We start from the raw sequence: 18,024 nt of genomic DNA, 5'->3' as shown, positions 1-18,024 counted from the left end.
ATTATACCACTACCAGGTTATGTTGGGCAATGTTTTGTGTGATTTATAAATCTGTTCAATTCGGTGCTTATGATTACTTTGAGCCTAGGACGCTTTGCCACCCTTTTTTACTTTATTTTTATAATGGTCTTTCCTCATTAAATTCTGATGCATTATAATTTACTATTTTTGCCAAAAATGACAAGTCGATAACCCTCCTAATTTTTGAGTTATTAAGCTCAAGTTTGTCCAACCGGTAGTTTTTAGACATCGCGATCAAAGACCTTTAAAAAAAATTACATTTAAATAAAAAAGAAAAATTAAAATATGTTGCACAGTAAAACTGTAATAATTGGTAATAACAGAAAAATTGAGAGCTTTTTCATTGTTGAGAGATTGATATCAATTTTGGTATAATGAGGGAAAAAAAGAAATTGATTCTTCAATTACATAGTCAATTTTTAATAATACTTCAATGGGAGAGGTTTCATGTTCAAGTAATATGAATGAATATTCCTTCATTTTTCTCGTAAAACAAAGACTTTGAAGGAAATAATTTGTGAATTTTTAATCATGCCTTTTCAAATTAAATTAAACGAGACAGTTCAATGCATGATTTTTTTTTAAATACTGCAGAGGAAAGATACAATTTCATGAAATATTCCAACAAGCAGAATACAGATGCAGAGGCAACGAATAATTGAACCACTATTCATTTACTTTTTTTTATTCATATTTTTGCAGTTTCCTAACGAGAAAAAAGTGCATATTATAGAAGATTTCGGGAGAAATACGAGATATTCTCAATGGAAAAAACCAAATTAATAGGGAAATCACATATAGTGGAACAAATATATGACATAAAGCATAGAGAGAAAAACTAAATGAAGCAGACAGAAGATAGTCTGCGAAGATTGAACCTCATGATGGTGATGATGATGAAAATGAATACAACATGGGTGCTCATGGTGAATAATTGCACGGGAATAAATGAGAGGAAATTAATCGATTAGGTGGTGTGAAAAACACACGAAAAAAAAGTGACTCCCACACCTTTTCTCAGGCCTCTTCCCCCAGCATTTTCCCAGCCAAGAATACCTATCATTATCTCAGGAGGAGAGAATTTTGTACAATTGAGCAAGGAGAAAACCCCCAGAAAAAGCGACTGTGGAAGAAATACGATATAGGAAGCATCCAATCGTCATAATGAAGAGACGATTGATTAATTCCAGCAACATCAATCGTACTGGGAATTCCGATGAGGAGTGGAATGAGATGACAGATTTCCTCCTCGATGGCTGGCGAAGTCATCTTCTTGTCCTCATTGTCACCCTCATTTGCTATATCAATGGCTTGCGTGGTGATTTTGTCCACGATGACATTCCGGCCATCACCATGAATAAGGATGTTTTGGGACACAATCCACTGTCTCATCTCTTTCTCAATGACTTCTGGGGAACATCAATGGGCGATGTTAACAGCCACAAATCCTACCGACCACTCACAACACTTACATTTCGGTAAGTTTTCCATTATATTACACTAGTCCTTCCCCACTTCAAGATATCGCAAAATTTGGGTAAAATTTTCCACCGATTGCAATTTATATAACCACAGAGTTGGAAAGCATTTAGATAAGAGAGCTTATTTAAAAAAAAATTATAATCCTTTAAACTTAAAATAGAAAACCTTAAGCACGTTCTCCACAATTGAAAATATGCAAATTTTCTTTGACATCCCAATCCGCAAAAATTACTCTGACTCAAAAATGATTGGTTTTTGGTGTACAAGAAATGGTCAAAAAGATTACTCCTAATTGGAATCTTAAAAATTAGTCATATTCTCGTCATATTTTGGTCACAACATTACTCAAGATTGAATTAGTAATATTATCGTTATTTTACCGTTCTAAATTTTACTCTGCCATGCAGTAACAAGAACGACTCCAAATGACGGTATTTTTCCGTACAAAAAATGACGCGCCAAAAACAATGCATTTGGCGTCCTTCTCTATAAGTACGAAATCGACGTACGCACTTTGAATGAAGACGTTAAGTGTACTTCACACCCAATCCGCAAAAAATTACTCCTAATTGGAATCCTAAAAATTAGTCATATTCGCGTCGAATTTTAGTCACAGCATTACTCAAGATTGAATTAGTAATATAATAGTTATTTTACGGTTCTCAAATTTACTCTAACATGCAGTAACAAGAGCGACTCCAAACGACGGTCTTTTTCCGTAGAAAAAATGACGCGCCAAAATCAATGCATTTGGCGTCCTTCTCTACTGCATAGGTACGAAATCGACGTACGCACTTTGAATGAAGACGTTAAGTGCACTTCACAACTTTGTATTGTATTACCACCGTTGACATCAACTCAACAATTCTTCACATATTCTATCGTTTTCTACTACGTTCTATGTAAATTTCTCTAATTTTTTTAAAAAAAACTTTTAAAAAAAATCACTAAATAGGTCTCTTCGACACAAAATTTTAATCACAGGACACTACAGAAACTGGAGCAAACTCCTGAACCACAAAATTTCATTTTACAAAAAAAATGTTTGTGTGTTTATCATGCAAAAAATTGCCTAATTTTCACTTAATTCCTGTTGGCACTGTACTTTTTCGAATCACAACACATATTTCTACTGGAGGAGCTTTTCCTCCCAATGCACACTATAATATTGTTGAGAAAATACGCGCAAATATCAACTACTTCGCGATTTTACTGCACTGAATAGTTCTATTTGTCATTTGACAAGTAAAATTTCCCCTCGCATATACCCAGTGAGAGGAAGATTTTTCATAGGGACACTGGAAGTTACTGGAAGTTGGCGTCATATTTTAGTCGTGAGCGAGTAATCTCAGAGTTATTATGACGCTAAATGACTTCCGTAATTACCGTCATATTATTCCCCACTTTCCGTCATTCAACTCTCTGACGACCGTTATAGGACCCGATTTTGGAATCCAGAATACATACATCCAACGGTAATATTACTTCAAATTGCTATTTCGGATCTAATCAATTTTGTATTCAGTGTTCCTCTTGAATTAAATACAGTAATAATTTTAACGTTTAATTATGAAGCTAATTTTCTCAAATTCGCTGTAGTTCTTCCTATTTTATTGTGATTCTTTATAATTGAGCGCTTTTTGTGGAATTTACAAAGGCTTTGACGCCCAAATCTATTGATAAACCGGATGACATTTTGCCCCAAATGCCCAATTGGGAGAGAGTCTACTGTAATAAAATGCGAATCACCTTCTCATGTCGTAAACAAATAACATACTGCAACAAAAAAAAAAAACAAATTCTTTTCAGATAGAAAATGATAAGTAATTTCTTGTTCCTTAGGTGTTTCTTCTATATTTCTCCCAAAGAAACTTATGCTCTATCATGCCAAGTTTCCAAGCTACCGTTGATATTATTTGAGAAATTTGGTAAAAATACTTTATAAAATTTATTTCATCTCAATAACAGTGCTCAAACATGGGCCCATCAAGCCTAATAAAAAGTAAAGCTATTTTTCACTTTTCCTTGTAAAAAATTTGCAGATATTGAACCGCTACTTAAACAAATTTGCTCCTAGTTCTTATATTATTTCGGCGAGCATTATGAAATATGTATTTTTAGATAGCTTTTAATGTACGATTTCGAAATATATCAGACTGATAAGTTAATTCTATTTAGGAAAAAACTTGCCAATAGTCTTCAGTGCCTCTATGCAAAATGTATGGAAAAATGAAATGTCGAGAGGCCCTGGCTCAAAGAAGATTTTCCTAGAAAAAATTATCGCTCTATCTCTTCGTTTTCCTTGCAATTTCCCAGAATTTCTTAACAAATCCTTAAAAATCCTTCAAATTGAAAAGGATACATGGGAGGACCTGTCTCCTTCATTAAATTATTCTCCGGTAAAAAAACACTAAATTCACTGAAGATCACATGGACAAAAAAGACCAGAGTTATCAAGGAAATTTTAATCAAATAATTCAAGACCAAACCGATATCCTTATTTTAAGTTTTTTTCACATTTGTGATGATATTTTTAGATCTTAACAATTTGATTGATAAAATTTCGACAACAATACCTTTCTAACTACTTGAACTCCACGAGAGAGCAATTTCCATAATCCAATTTTTTTCAACTTCTCAACTCAGAAAAATAATCGAGTAAAACTTACTCGAATCGATGTTGAATTGATTCTTTTTCGTTGTGATTTTAGATTAACTATATTTTAGAGTTGACTTTAGTTCTATTTAAGTGTAATATTCGGAAGAGTTGTTTTAACTTTTTTTCCTAAAATTTACATGTCAAAAGAGTGTAAATAACTCTTTTTAAGACTGAAATTAACCCGTTTTAAGAGTTAAAATAACTCGTTCCAAGAGTTATTAAAATCTTTTTTGGAGTTAAAATAACTCTTTCAAATCCCAAAATGGATAGATTTTGCAATTTTATGTTTCTTGTATTTTATCATTTTCTTTATTTAAATTTTCTTGATCTTAAGTTCCATATATTCCGAGCGAAATATCACGTATGAAGCGTTCATGAAACATTGTTAGGCATATTTCTAGTTGATGTTCCATATGAACTTTAACACACGAAAATCTTCTTGACTGAAGTATATTCTTAAAACGAAAACACTTAAGCATATACTTCAGTCGAGATGAAATTTTACATTGAAAAAGAATAATAATTACATCGATATTCGACGAATTAATTCAACTCGTAGGAAGAGTTGTTTCAACTCTATTTACTAAAATTTACAATGAAAAAGAGTAACAATTACATCGATATTCTTCGAGAGTTCATAGAGTTGTTTTAACTTTTTAAGTTTTTTCTTAGTGTATCCATCCTAGCTTCCGAATGCGAATTGTAAAAGATATCGTCTTCCGGTCTTCGGTGAACTAATTTCCCCAAAGCACCCCCCACCCCTTTCAAACCCTCCAAAAACAAGATTTCGGTCCAAGCTTTTGCAATGATTTTCGGATATGTTTTGTAATTAGTCCCGCTGAACATTTCGTCCTTAGACACCTTTCACCGGTTAAATCGCCATCTTGATTTATTTCATGCCAAAGGCCAATCACCTTGGATGGCCTATTTTTCAATCGATTTGGTCAAATTTAAATTTTTTTTTGAAAGGTTATGAAATTCCAAAACCGACTGCATCGGTAACAATTGGCAATGAATCGGGAAAGTAATGATATTAGATCATACTGTTTTTCGCGTTTTCTAAGTCTTCTGACCCATATAAAATTCAAACGGTAAGAGATATTTACTTTCGGTCTTCGATGACCCTCCTAAAATTACACTATCTCGAAACTAATCTTTATCGTTTTCCTTACTCTCCTTTTATTAATTTGCTAACCCCCTAAAATAGATCACAAATTATATTGTTCTAACTTTTCTCAAAATTGGTCTAGGCTATTCGGAGGCAGTCCAGCTGAACATTTCGTCTAAAGTCACCTTTCACTGGCTAAATCGCCATATATTTAAATATTCAAGGTCAAAGGGCTTAATTTTCACCCGATTTGGTCTAATAATTATTTAAAATGTAAATGTTCTTTCTTTACATATCCTTTTCTTAAACAACTTTCAACTTCAACATGGTTTATGGTGATTTAGAGATGAATTTAAATCAACATTAATCTTTTATACATCCAAAAAAAATTGCGGAAAACTCTTTTCTCTTCAAGGAAAATACTTTTGTGACGGAAACAAGTCATCCCACGCATTATTTTCGTGGATTTGAAGGATATTTAAGAATTTATAGGAAAATATGCAAAATTCTTGGAAAAATGAAAAGATGGAGGGATGGCTTGCTTAAGAAAAATCTCCCTTGAGTCCTTTTCTACGAATCATTCAATGATACCAACATTTTAAGATAAAACAAGTTTCATAAAATGTTTTTACCAATTTCAGAGCCAGCTATTACAGATCATAGGTTTCTTTGGGAGAAATGTTTGGGAGACAGTAATGGCCTCTATACACTAGAGAAATTTATGTCCATATTGAAGCAAATTCCATACACATATTTTTCTCTAGTTTATACAGGCCATAAGGAAGAAAAAAGAAAATACTGAACGGTTCCCATTCTATCCTTGGCTGTTGCAGATTTTATTTCATTGTAGGGTAAAGTGGTACAAGTTGGACAGTGGTAAAAGTTGGACAACAATGGTACAATTTGGACAGGGCTTTTTGTCTTGATAAATTTAGTACTTTATTTTTATTTGCATATTTTTAATGCTTTAGTTTTATAATTTAGTTCTTTGTGCTTAAAAACAAATTTTGTACTGATCAAGATATCAAGAAAAAAGCCATGTCCAATTTGTACCGGCGAATTGTCCAACTTGTAACACTAATTCCAAATTATATCACTTTACCCTACGTGCTCAAAGCAAAAACGGTCTATAGTGTTAAAATATCTATTTTTGCTCTAAGCGACTCATTTATTTTATTTTATAAATTTTCCTTTTCTCGTAATGTCAAAAGATTGTATCAGCATGTTCTGTACCACTTGTGTATTATATTTCCTACAGTTACGAAAAGCAATAGTGTACGTAATGTTTGTGAATAAAGGTTTTCCATAATTTTGCTCTGGAGTTTGATTAACCACACAAAGATGTTAATGAACGCATAGAAGAAGAAAAACATTTTAGAGATGAAAACTTTATGAACTTATAAGACTGAAAACTTTATAAATACAAATGCAATATTTTTCCATTTTAACATATTTTATAAGTATAAAGAAAAATTTCATATTTTTTGAAAACATTTAATTCAATTAATGAACATGTTGAACGAGAAGAATTATCATCCAAGAATAATTTGCTAAGAATTTTATTAAATTTAAATGATTCAAGTTATAATATATCTAAACAAAATTTATCATTAGTTTTGATATCTTTCTATGCCTTTTATTTAGATCAGGAACATTTCGTAAAATCAAAATTCCTATCATTTTTTTTAGAAAACTCTTTGCATACCTATATCTATCTTGCCCTTCGTTTTAAAATATTAATACAACTAAATTGAATTTGTCGTGAAGTACTAAAGCAGAAGAAAAAGACTTAAGGGAAAGTACTCTCCCTTCGAACGTTCATGCTTTCGAATAATGTGGATTTTCTTTCAGTTTTTCTAAGAGACTTACACATTTCTATTAAATATTAGTTGGCTTATCATCAATTGTTGATAATTCCGTGATAATTTAGTGTAAATCTCTTACGAAAAACAAAAGAAATTCACATTATTCGAAGGCATGAACGTTCGAAGGTAGAGCACTTTCCCCTATAGGTCAGGAGAGACAAATGCGTAACATTTAAAAAATAAAGGGATGTGAAATTTGATTTTATGAAATTTTCCTGATCTAAAAGTATGTCGCAACCATTAGTCATAGTTTTCAAATCAGCCTTAGCTAAGTTGAAAACTTAATCTTGGCTAATTAGCATTAGGCTTTTATCGATTTCACGGATTACACAATTGCGTATATTTTTGGCGGTTTTGATGAATACAAATAAAACGTATTTTTATCGGTGAAACATAAATAATTAAATTCTTAAAAGTTTTTCTAAAAAAATTTTAGAAAAAGTTTTTTAGAAAAAACTTTCTAAAAAAACCTTTATATTCAATTGTTTTTTTTTTGTAAATACATTATTAAATATTGAAACAGAATTTACAAAGTGAAATAAATTTTCCTTCTGTAGAGAGTATAGTCAATTCGACAGTTCTTAACCCAGCCGACGGCCAAACAGACCCAACACACCATCCCTAGGCGAGTACTGAAGCTTGTTATATGGTACTCTTGTTGCTTATGGCAACTAACATCAGTACTTCAGTGAGTGAGCATCAGTTTCCGTGGACAGTTCACTCCGGGGAAGTTGAAAGATGGCTGGTACCTTCAGTTCCCCATTTTCCATTAATAAATTTTATTATAATTTAGTAAGCCCCATTAAGGCTTACACTTCAATAATTGAAAGGCAAAAATAGCACTTCACTTTATCAGGCTTTTTCAAATACAAACAATATTTATTTTCTGTGTAAAATCCTAAGCATTGGGATAAGAGGAAAATTGGTTTTTAATTATGACTCAATTTGTTTTTAAAAAATATCAGGCCTCAATTTACCCACGCAACTTGGCAAAATAAAGTTTTTAAACGAATGATACAAATAAAAGATATTTCATTATTTGTCGCAAAATGTTACATAATCATTTTCATTTGGATTCGTGAAGTGTAATTTAATAACTTATTATGCAAATCCGCCGTTATTTCCTCTTTCTTATAACTTCTTTCGCAATGAACTTTCTTATGCTTTTGAAAATTCTAGATTTTGCACATATTTTGTGAATAGAAGATTCATGCCACAAACAAATGTACATGTCAAATTATGTTAAAATTACAACTTGTTTAATGAAATTTAATTGTATTTTGTTCAGTGTGCTCATTACATAAAGGGATCCATATAGGTCGCTAAAGATAATTTTTAATTTTAATTACGGGTCAAAAAAGCGCCTGTTCGTCAGAGAACACTTGTTGGTAGTTTGGCATAAAATCGAAATTTATTTAATATGTCTAATAAAATGCAAGTAGTATTATGATTGTCAATTGTCATTAATAGATGTTAAACGTTAATAGCTGTTCAACTTCCGTATCCCAAATATGATGGCAATAGATGTTCCTTCAACCCTAATTAGAATCTCACTTGGTGCCAAAGAATAAAATAGCCTTGATGACCCGGTACATCAAAATACGTTAAAAATAAAAAAGAAACTATTTACTGTTCGAACTCGAATGAGAGCATAGTATAATCCTGCGATTTTGAGTAGATTATAGTTAGATATAGATATATATTTGATATATACAATATGTATATCAACTTCCTAGACTCCCTAGAACCCGCTAGGACGACTCCCGTAGGGGTCGTATTTTGGTAGAATTTTGAAAATCTGAAGTCCCGAGTTTTAGCTGAGATTCTTTACAATCTCAGCTTTTTTTGACATCGTATTGCTTGTTCTCATCTGTCTGTCTGACATCAACTCTAGAGGCTAAAACGGTTAAAGATAGAATTGAGAATCGCGTCGTGCGATTTTTTCAATTTTGGATATGTTTCAAAGGTTATCCAGGCGGACATTTCCGCCTCTAGAGGCGAAATCCCATTGAATCATTCCTAATAGCGGGTTTTCAAGGTCAAAAGTCAGAAAGTCTCTAGAGAGAATATTTCACAACTGAATGGTATCACGTTTAGGCTAGTTAGAAAGGTCTTTGACTTTCTAACAAGTGTAAACCGGTTCCGTTCTCGTGCCACTTCAGAATAAATAGAAAATATTTTATCAGAATCAGTAGGGGAGACTGGGGCAAAAAGTCACAAAACGGATATTTTATTTTTTTACAAGCTACTCGAGCGCTTCAAAAATTTCTAATTAGTGCAGTTTTATAGGAAATTTACCACTCTACAACTTTGTGAAAGTAATATTCCTCTATTTTATAAGGAAATACGTTTAACGAGCCGATTTATAAAGGTAATTTTGTGACTATTCTCAAAAATGCTGGGGCAAATAGTACCAGACATGGGGTATTATCATATTTTGATTCTCTTCATTACAGGCTTCCGTAAATTTGAAAAAATACCGAGAGAGAGAGGACATATTTTCATAGAAAATTTATTCATCTACACCTTTGTAAAACACCGTTTTCTCTGCGAGAAAAGTGAGAAAACGAGAAAAGCGCGTTTCAAGCTATTTTAGAAAAAACACACAAAAGACTGCAAATCGTTTGACCAATGCAAACAACAAGCGGCGAGACATGATAATGACGTTTCTTTTCGCCGTGAGACATCAGAAATTGCTTCGGTTTTTGTTACTTTTTGCTCTATACCTTTCTTTACTTTTTACCCCAAGTGGCCATTTTTAATAAAAGTATTTCTGGAGAAAAGAACATTTGTGAAATACTAAAATAGATAGCGTATTCGTTTTCAAAGAATCCAAATTATTTAGAAAATATTCACCAGTGCATCAATTTTGGAAAATAATTAGGTAATAATTGTTATCTTCTGAAAGGAAAATTTTTTTTTTTAAAATAGGACAAAAAAAATCGATATTTTTTTTTCTAAATTCTTTGTTCGAATTCTAAAAAACATATAACATCGAAGAAGGTTTATGGAGGCTATCTGTAGAAAAAAATTTGAGCTGCTATCTTTTTTACCTTGGAAGATATTGAATTTTGAATTTTTCGATTTGTGACTTTTTGCCCCAATCTCCCCTAAGGGGAATAAGGAAACTGGGCTTTAACGTAATAGATATTTATTCATCAGCTATGCTTATAAGGAACAGCACAAGAGGGACAAAACTATATCGTCGTTTTTAGCGGCCACCGCCGTCTTAACGTTGTTGACCAACTTCAAGTATTGTATTTTAGATATACAACAAAATTGCAGGTCTAAGTTAAATTATGACTAAAACCAACTTTCTTTAGAAATATACAAAAAAAATCATCAACATATTCGTAGCTCATTGTAGCCCCATCTTTCCCTATCTTATATTAAAATTCTCAAATAACCTTTATAAAGTTGACAAAAAATACCAATTTATTCAAGGTGACATTAAATGGTGTGGCACTAAGGGGTGTTTTAAACCCATCTTGTTATCTTTTTACGTATACGAAAAACACGCCTATAATTCACGAAACATCCATTAAATACCTCTTGTTAAACACATTGCATTTTCATTTGGCAATTGAGAGTGTCATGCAAGCAAAATATTATCAAAATCTTTACTCTTTATAGGTGTTTTAATAAGAGCAATCATGTTTTTCTATTGTTTGAAATCTCATTACTCTTCTCAAGTTTCAAATTAGAAGTTCATAAAGACCCCCTACAATTTGTTCTATTATACTCTAAAGAGTCTTACGTTTTGATATTTTCCTCATAACGAGCTTAAATTTACAAATTAGAATAGAATTTTGTAGAGTAAGAATTTTATAAAAGGAAAAGCTTCAAAGTATTCTTGGAATTTTCTTCCTCATCAGTCTTAAAGTTTGTGCTATGTGCAAGGAATACTTTCCAACTCATTCTCTTCATTACGTTTTTTTTTTCTTCCTTGTTGTGGAAAATGTATCGCCTTTCATAAACAAAAGAAGAAAAACATGATGTTAAATAATCTTCTTGTGGAAAATCATTAAAATGCTTTCCAACTGTATCGTATATGACAATTGTTATTCATCATTGTTTGATTAATAACCCCAAAATACACTTCTTGTGTTTCTTCCCTACCACCCCTACCCCCCTTCACCATCCCAAACTACCCATGAATATTATCCTTGTACATATAGCATAAAAACCATGTATGAAAATTTCCCCATTTACAGTATCAACTATTTGATGTTTGGACTCGAGCCACTGTGGTTCCACATGACCAATATCCTCCTGCACGCCTTCGTCTGTATCCTTTTCAGTCGAGTGTGCTTTGTTGTCGCCCATCTCGAGAGGAATTTTGCCACAATGGCGGGAATTTTATTTGCTCTCCATCCAATTCACACAGAAGCTGTCACAGGAATTGTCGGACGAGCTGATGTGTTGGCTTGTGTCTTTTTTCTCCTTTCACTTCTAACGTACCATGGGTGAGTATAACACTAAACCTCGATATCCAAACACAACTAAATAAATATTCAAAGATGTTATTTCTAACACTTTCCCTCTAGTTCTAACCATTCGTTTTGCAGGAACGTTAAAATGTTCCAAATGGTCTGAAGTTAAATGGTTCCGAGTTCAGATAAAAGAAACTTTTTTTTTATTTAACGAGCCAGTAACTCTAAATACATTGAGTAAAATTGTTTTATATTGCAGAATTTTAAAACTGAAAAATTAAAAAAAAATGGCTTAGGGGGAGTAGTACAGCTTTGAATAGTAACAGCGGAAACAGCTTTAAAATAGAGATTTTCCTCTATTTTGTAATTAAATGGAACCTTATCATTATGTAATTCAGCTTCATAATTGGCTTTAGAACAAAATTTTATCATGGTAAGGTCCAGTTTTATTTTAAAATATTGGGAAAAAAAACTTATTTTAAAAGTGCCCCAATTCAAAGGTGCTCCAATTTGTCCAATCCCCCCTATTGTAATTCTCAAACACGACAACAGGATAAAAAAAAACCCTTTTTAAAGGTGGCGTTATGTACAGGCATTATCTTACTGGTTCTCCTTATTCAATAAACACTATCCAAAAAAAACCTTTAAGTCACGCCCCTTTCGTGAACTATGGTCAAACATTTTTTTTTTATTTTTAATGTGCAATTTTTTATTAGACAATAAAAAACTATAACTCGAACATGCAACCACAATTTTTGAGGTTGTTTATGAATTTCAATGCAAATTTTTCATTAGTTTGTTAATTCTTCAAAGCGAAAGCTTCGTACTATAAAAAAATTCATACATTAATAAAAAATAGTAAAAAAAATGTATTAAAAAAATTAAAAATTGATATTAGAAGACTTTTGAGCTCTAGGCTGGATAGTTACCAAAGGGTTAACAAGAAGACACCTACAAATTTAATTATGTTTAAGGATAAAAGTGTCCCGCCTCCCGCCTCTAAATAATCGAGTCTAGCCCCTTCCTAAAAGGAAAAGTAAAATATATTTGAAGGTCCGCCCATTTCTGTGAATTATTCCACCCAATTCATCTAATTCATAACGTTAGGTAAGATTATTGAACGAAAGAGGACAAGTGCAAAAATAGGTCATAACATGACCCTTGTGTGAATTGTCCCTGAAAAGACTAAAATCTTAAAACCTTGTCTTACAATAACAAGTATAAGTAAAAAGAAAAAAAATAATGAAGCCACACCCCTTCTGAACCTCCGCCCACTTGATTATATTACACTACCCACTGCACCTATTTTTATCGGTTTGACATAAGATTATTTAAAACAGACGGGCAAAAACGAGAATAGTAATATTCCACATTAACTTCTATTTCAATTTTTTCTTTCACGCTCTTTTTCTTCTTCTTCTTTTAAACATCACAATAAATTCAATTTAGTTCGATTAAGTTAGAATAGCAAAAAGGAATATGATTTTCGATTTCATAAAATTTTTCTGATCTAAAAGTTGTGCTGGAACCGCTGGAACCATTATACCTGCACCTCATTTGCATTGTTCCCATTCGAAAACCCTAATTTTTATATTGTTTGTATTATTCAAGTTCTTGAGGAACTAGTAAGAGCCTAAAAATTTAAAGCCAGGCTCTTATGGGATGAACAAACACCCTACGGTTTTCAGCCGAAAGATAGTTTAAAGTAATTGTAATTAAAATAATGATTAGAGTATACAGTAGACTCTCGCTCAATCGGCTCTTTTTCAATCGGGCGAAAAATTTTGTTGACAATTTTCACATTTAATTATGAAACTAATTTGCTCAAATTCACTGTAGTTCTTCTTATTTTATCGTGATTCTTTATAATTGAGCGCTTTTTGTGGAATTTACAAAAGCTTTGACGCTCAATTCTATCGATAAACCGGATGACATTTCGGCCCAAATGCCCATTTGAGAGAGAGTCTACTGTACATTCCCAATACTTTCCCGCTAAGCTGCCTCTCGGCTTAAGCCATAAGTTTGTCTAGGGTACGGCCTAAATACTCTAAACGATTGGATAAGGCAAATTAAGGATCCTAAGCCCTCAGTGTATTTATGACAATTTGGGATAAATCATTACAGGCTAACTATACTCGAGCATCAGCCTTAATATATTCAGGCCCTTATATGGGTTTCGGACCTAAGGCTTAGCTACATGGCTTAACTTTTCTAATTCCTTATCAGTCAAGATTTGTTGGGAAAATATGACTTAGGATTGGACTTTATGGGCAAATGATCCAGTTAATTCTGAAAAATAAATAAAATTAGTTGTTATTTTGAAATTTGAGACTTTCGGGAACTGGGCTAAACCTCAGGTCTGACGCTGGTATTATGCACTGGACACACCTACGGCTAAATGTGATTATACTCAAAATAATGATAAGACTAATAATAATAATATAAGATTAGATTCTCACTAAACTGACTTTAGGCTTAAGCCGTAGTGCCCTAGACAAACTTACGGCTAAAGCCGAGAGACGGCTTAGTGGTAAACCAATGGTAATGTAGTCTAATAATTATTTTGTTCATAATGACGTTAAGTCGTCTTTCGGCTTAAGCCATAGGTGACTTAACTCGACTCAGACATCGCTAGGATGATCTTAAGGCCTAAATAGTCTCAGGCTGACCCTCGAGATTATTTATCTTGTAAAATTTGACAATAAAGATTTATCCCAAACTGTCATACATTGAGGGCTTAGGATCATCGATTTGAAGCCCTTTGCATAAATTTTCTTTACTTAATCCTTTACTGCCAGATTTTACAGGCTAAATATTCTCGAGGATCAGCCTGAGTCTGTTTAGGTCCTTAATTTCCCCTTCCCTTCCAAAATCATATCTTCCTGCCTGTATCCGAAGGTATACTATATCCAATAATTTTTTTTACATACTTTTTATTTTACTGATTTATTAACTTTTGTCTATAATAATCTCAGAAAAAAAGGAATTTTGTCCCTGTAAATTCCTATGAGCGATTTCAAAAGAACAAAGAGAAAAACATTCCCTCTTTTCGTGGCAGGAATTTATCGAACTTTGTTGTTGAAAAAGGAAGAACAAGAACCCTATCCTCATGCCAATTTAATTACGTCCATTATTGTAGTTCCCTGGTGTATGTCAGGGTGTATTTGTCATCCCAGGTGAAATAATTCACACACAGTGTTCACCACAAATTAATTGAAAATTTGTTGCTATACTCCACCTTGTTCACTCTACACATTTAACTTTATTTCCTCAGAAAATGTGAAAAATACCAGAATTTGAGCATCATCCTTGGGGGATTGAGTATGTTGGCCAAGGAGACAGGAATGACGATATTTCTGGTCAATTTGGCATATGACACCTACAAAAACTGGCCGTCGCTCAAGAGATCTATCACAGATGTCCGATGGACTGAAGAGAGTCAGCAATTTGCTAAGAGACTCCTGCGAATCGGAATTACCGTAATGATCCTCCTACTTCTGAGGATCGCTCTACTTCAGGGAACACTTCCCAAATTCTCCCTTCAGGACAATCCAGCTGCCTTCCACAGTAGCTTCCGGGTGCGTCTGCTAACATTTCTGTACCTAGCAGCGTTCAACTGGTGGATTCTTCTGTGTCCAGTAACACTGAGTCATGATTGGCAAATGGGATCAATTCCCCTAATGCTATCCCTGAGTGATCTGAGAAATATGTTAACCCTCATTGCTTTTCTGGCACTAATTTTTCTCGCTTGTCGTGGAATTATGGATCTTGAATCCCAACGACAGACACCCCTTGTACTAGGTTTTCTACTTCTCACTCTGCCGTTCCTTCCTGCCAGCAATCTCGTCATTACTGTGGGATTTGTCGTTGCTGAGAGAATCCTCTACATACCCAGGTAATTGTATATTCAATAACTAACAAAATTCCTAAACACTGAACTTCCAGTCAGACAGGTGAAAGTTTAACGCAAAGCACATAATTACACATTTGAAAGTTTCTTAGAAAGTGATTGTTGGGTGTATTAATGTAATTTTCTCTTTGGAAATCTGCCCAAAACTTCCTCCAAAATTAATAATGGAAATTATTCACCACGAAACATGCTAAACTTCATCATTAGATTGTTACGCAATTACTAATACATCTTCCTTGCTCAAAAGTTTATAATAATTTACCCATTCGGTGAAATATGCTTCATTTGTTCTGAGTGCAAAGTTTCCTATCCTAAACTCATGTTAAATTTTCATGTTTAATTTTGTAGCCTCGGTAGCACCCTATTGGTTGTCTATGGTGTCCAACTTCTTTGGCAAATATTGCCACGCTGTCGGAAAATCATCATAGGGATGTGCATCATACTTACACTGTCCGGAAGTGCAAAGACCATCATGAGAAATCAAGATTGGTTATCAAGAGAGAGTCTCTTGAGGTGAGTACATCCTGAAGTTTTATTAAATCAACATGTGTGACTAAACAATAAACAAAACTTGCAAAATTTATAACAATTGCCAATGCAAATTTTCAATTTTCAATAGTTAAATCTATTATTAGAATGCTAAAGTAGTTAGCAAGAAAACTTTCTCATGTCTATATTTTATACCAATAAATCGCCTCTTAACATTTCTCAAAAAAAAGCTCGGGTATTTTGAAATAATACGAAACTCTTGGTTTATATAGAAAACTTTTTCTTTCCACACTCTGTCTGAAAAACCACGAGGAATATTTAATATAAGAAAAAAAATAGTTTTTAAAACTAAACTAACACACATATTTATATAACTAACACACAGAAAATTTATATCAATATAAATTTGAGAAAGACAAATTAATAAATTTATTTCATATTATTTTAGAATAGTTTAACTCTTGAAATACTCAGTCATAATATCTTAAAATTGCAACAGTAGAAGTTGCATAATTCTATTTATCAAAAGAAAATTTTCCAAGACTTTCGTAATTTAATTCTTTCTGCACTCTCTTAAATTCATGTAAATGCAAAATAGCAAAAATCAACAGAATAAAAATTCACTCAAAATTTTGTAGATAGAATTTTGCTGCTAAAGCGCATTTCAATAATGTGCTTTCTCTAGATTTTGGAAAAACAAATCACAATTGTGTTCTTCTTGCTCTGAAGATTTGCCATTATCATGCAAATAAATATACAAAATCCAAAAAGTCCTTTTCAGTTTTTATAAAAAAGAAATGTAGCTAAAACAAACAAAAAATTTATGTAGCGATTAAAACTATTTCATTAATCTATTTAATAGGTACGTTTAAGCATAGTGTATTATATTCTTTGTTTACGTTCTAAATAAAAGAGAGATTTTTCACCAATTGAGTTCCCACATTGCTTGCTTGCGTTAAATGCTTTAAAGAATCTTTAGAAAATACATACGTGAGCTTTGCATTTAACATTTGAAAGAGGTGGCAAAGCATCCGAACTTTGCGAAACGCTTGAACTTGTTTTCTGACCCTATATCAGAAAAGTGTAGTTTAGCATCATTTGTTTAAATTAATAAAGTCCACCTCTTAAGAAAAACCTCATGTTCACGAATTAAAGGGTTACGTGGGTTCCGCAGACTAAAAAAACAGCATATCTTTTTTCAACATAATAAAAAAGGGGTGGCAAAGCGTCCCAGGCTTTGCGAAATGCTCGAACTCGTGACTTAGATGCTATACCGCAAAAGTACTTTCACATTATTTATCGTTTACCGGTTCTCAACCGATTTGAAGCGATTCATAAATCTCTCAAAAGATCCCCCAAAATAGTTTTAAAAGTAATAGAATTGATTTTCAGATAAATTTCTTTATCGGTTATGAACCGGTTCATTACCGATTTAAAACCGATCGCAACCGGTTTACTTTTGTTGGAAATTCCAAGACCTTTCCAACGACCCAAAACATGACCCCATTTTCTTGATAAATGCGCACTCTAGTGTCTTTTTAACCTTTGACCTTGAAAAACCGTTATTCCTAAAAAACGAATTCGAACTCTTACGTGTTGTAAAAATAATGGACGATGAAACCTACATAACATCGGATTAAAGACAACTTCCCGGTCAAAAGTTTTACATTGTTACTGGCCATTGTGATGTCCTAGGCTTATAGATGGCAAATTTCATGAAATTTCCCGTTTTTCCGCCTATTGTAGATGGAAACTACGGTAAAATTTCATGAAATATGCCATCTCTACCTAGGCTAATATAAATTCGTGTAGACTGAGAAATTGGCAAAGAAGGTTCTGATTAGGTTAGGAATATACAGTCGTGGACCTAACACGCAGCATATCGTCACATCTTCAACAATTAACGTTAAAGAAAAACGAATTTTACCAATCATACGTCAACACAACCTTATTTAGATGTTCTGGCCCTATTCGAATAGCTGTTATTTCTCTAAATCGGTTTCAAAATGGCATAGAGCTAATATGATCAATTCCGTATCAAAACAGATAAACTATTC

At 32.9% G+C, this 18,024-nt stretch overlaps 1 protein-coding gene across 1 annotated transcript in view; it reads left to right on the top strand.

Annotated features, from left to right (window-relative positions):
• The window catches only part of LOC129802998 (protein O-mannosyl-transferase TMTC1-like), a 40,969-nt gene that overhangs the window by 9,952 nt on the left and 12,993 nt on the right, over nt 1-18,024 (top strand). Inside the window, exons 2-5 of the mRNA XM_055849281.1 lie at nt 724-1,499; nt 11,350-11,601; nt 14,843-15,463; nt 15,827-15,991. Of these exons, the coding sequence (XP_055705256.1) occupies nt 1,186-1,499; nt 11,350-11,601; nt 14,843-15,463; nt 15,827-15,991 (1,352 nt within the window). The 5' untranslated portion in view covers nt 724-1,185. The remainder of the gene's footprint in view (nt 1-723; nt 1,500-11,349; nt 11,602-14,842; nt 15,464-15,826; nt 15,992-18,024) is intronic.

This window comes from Phlebotomus papatasi, chromosome 2, assembly GCF_024763615.1.
Source record: "Phlebotomus papatasi isolate M1 chromosome 2, Ppap_2.1, whole genome shotgun sequence".
Lineage (NCBI taxonomy): Eukaryota > Metazoa > Arthropoda > Insecta > Diptera > Psychodidae > Phlebotomus > Phlebotomus papatasi.
Note: the sequence above shows the minus strand (reverse complement) of the source record. Positions and strands in the feature narration are given on the sequence as shown.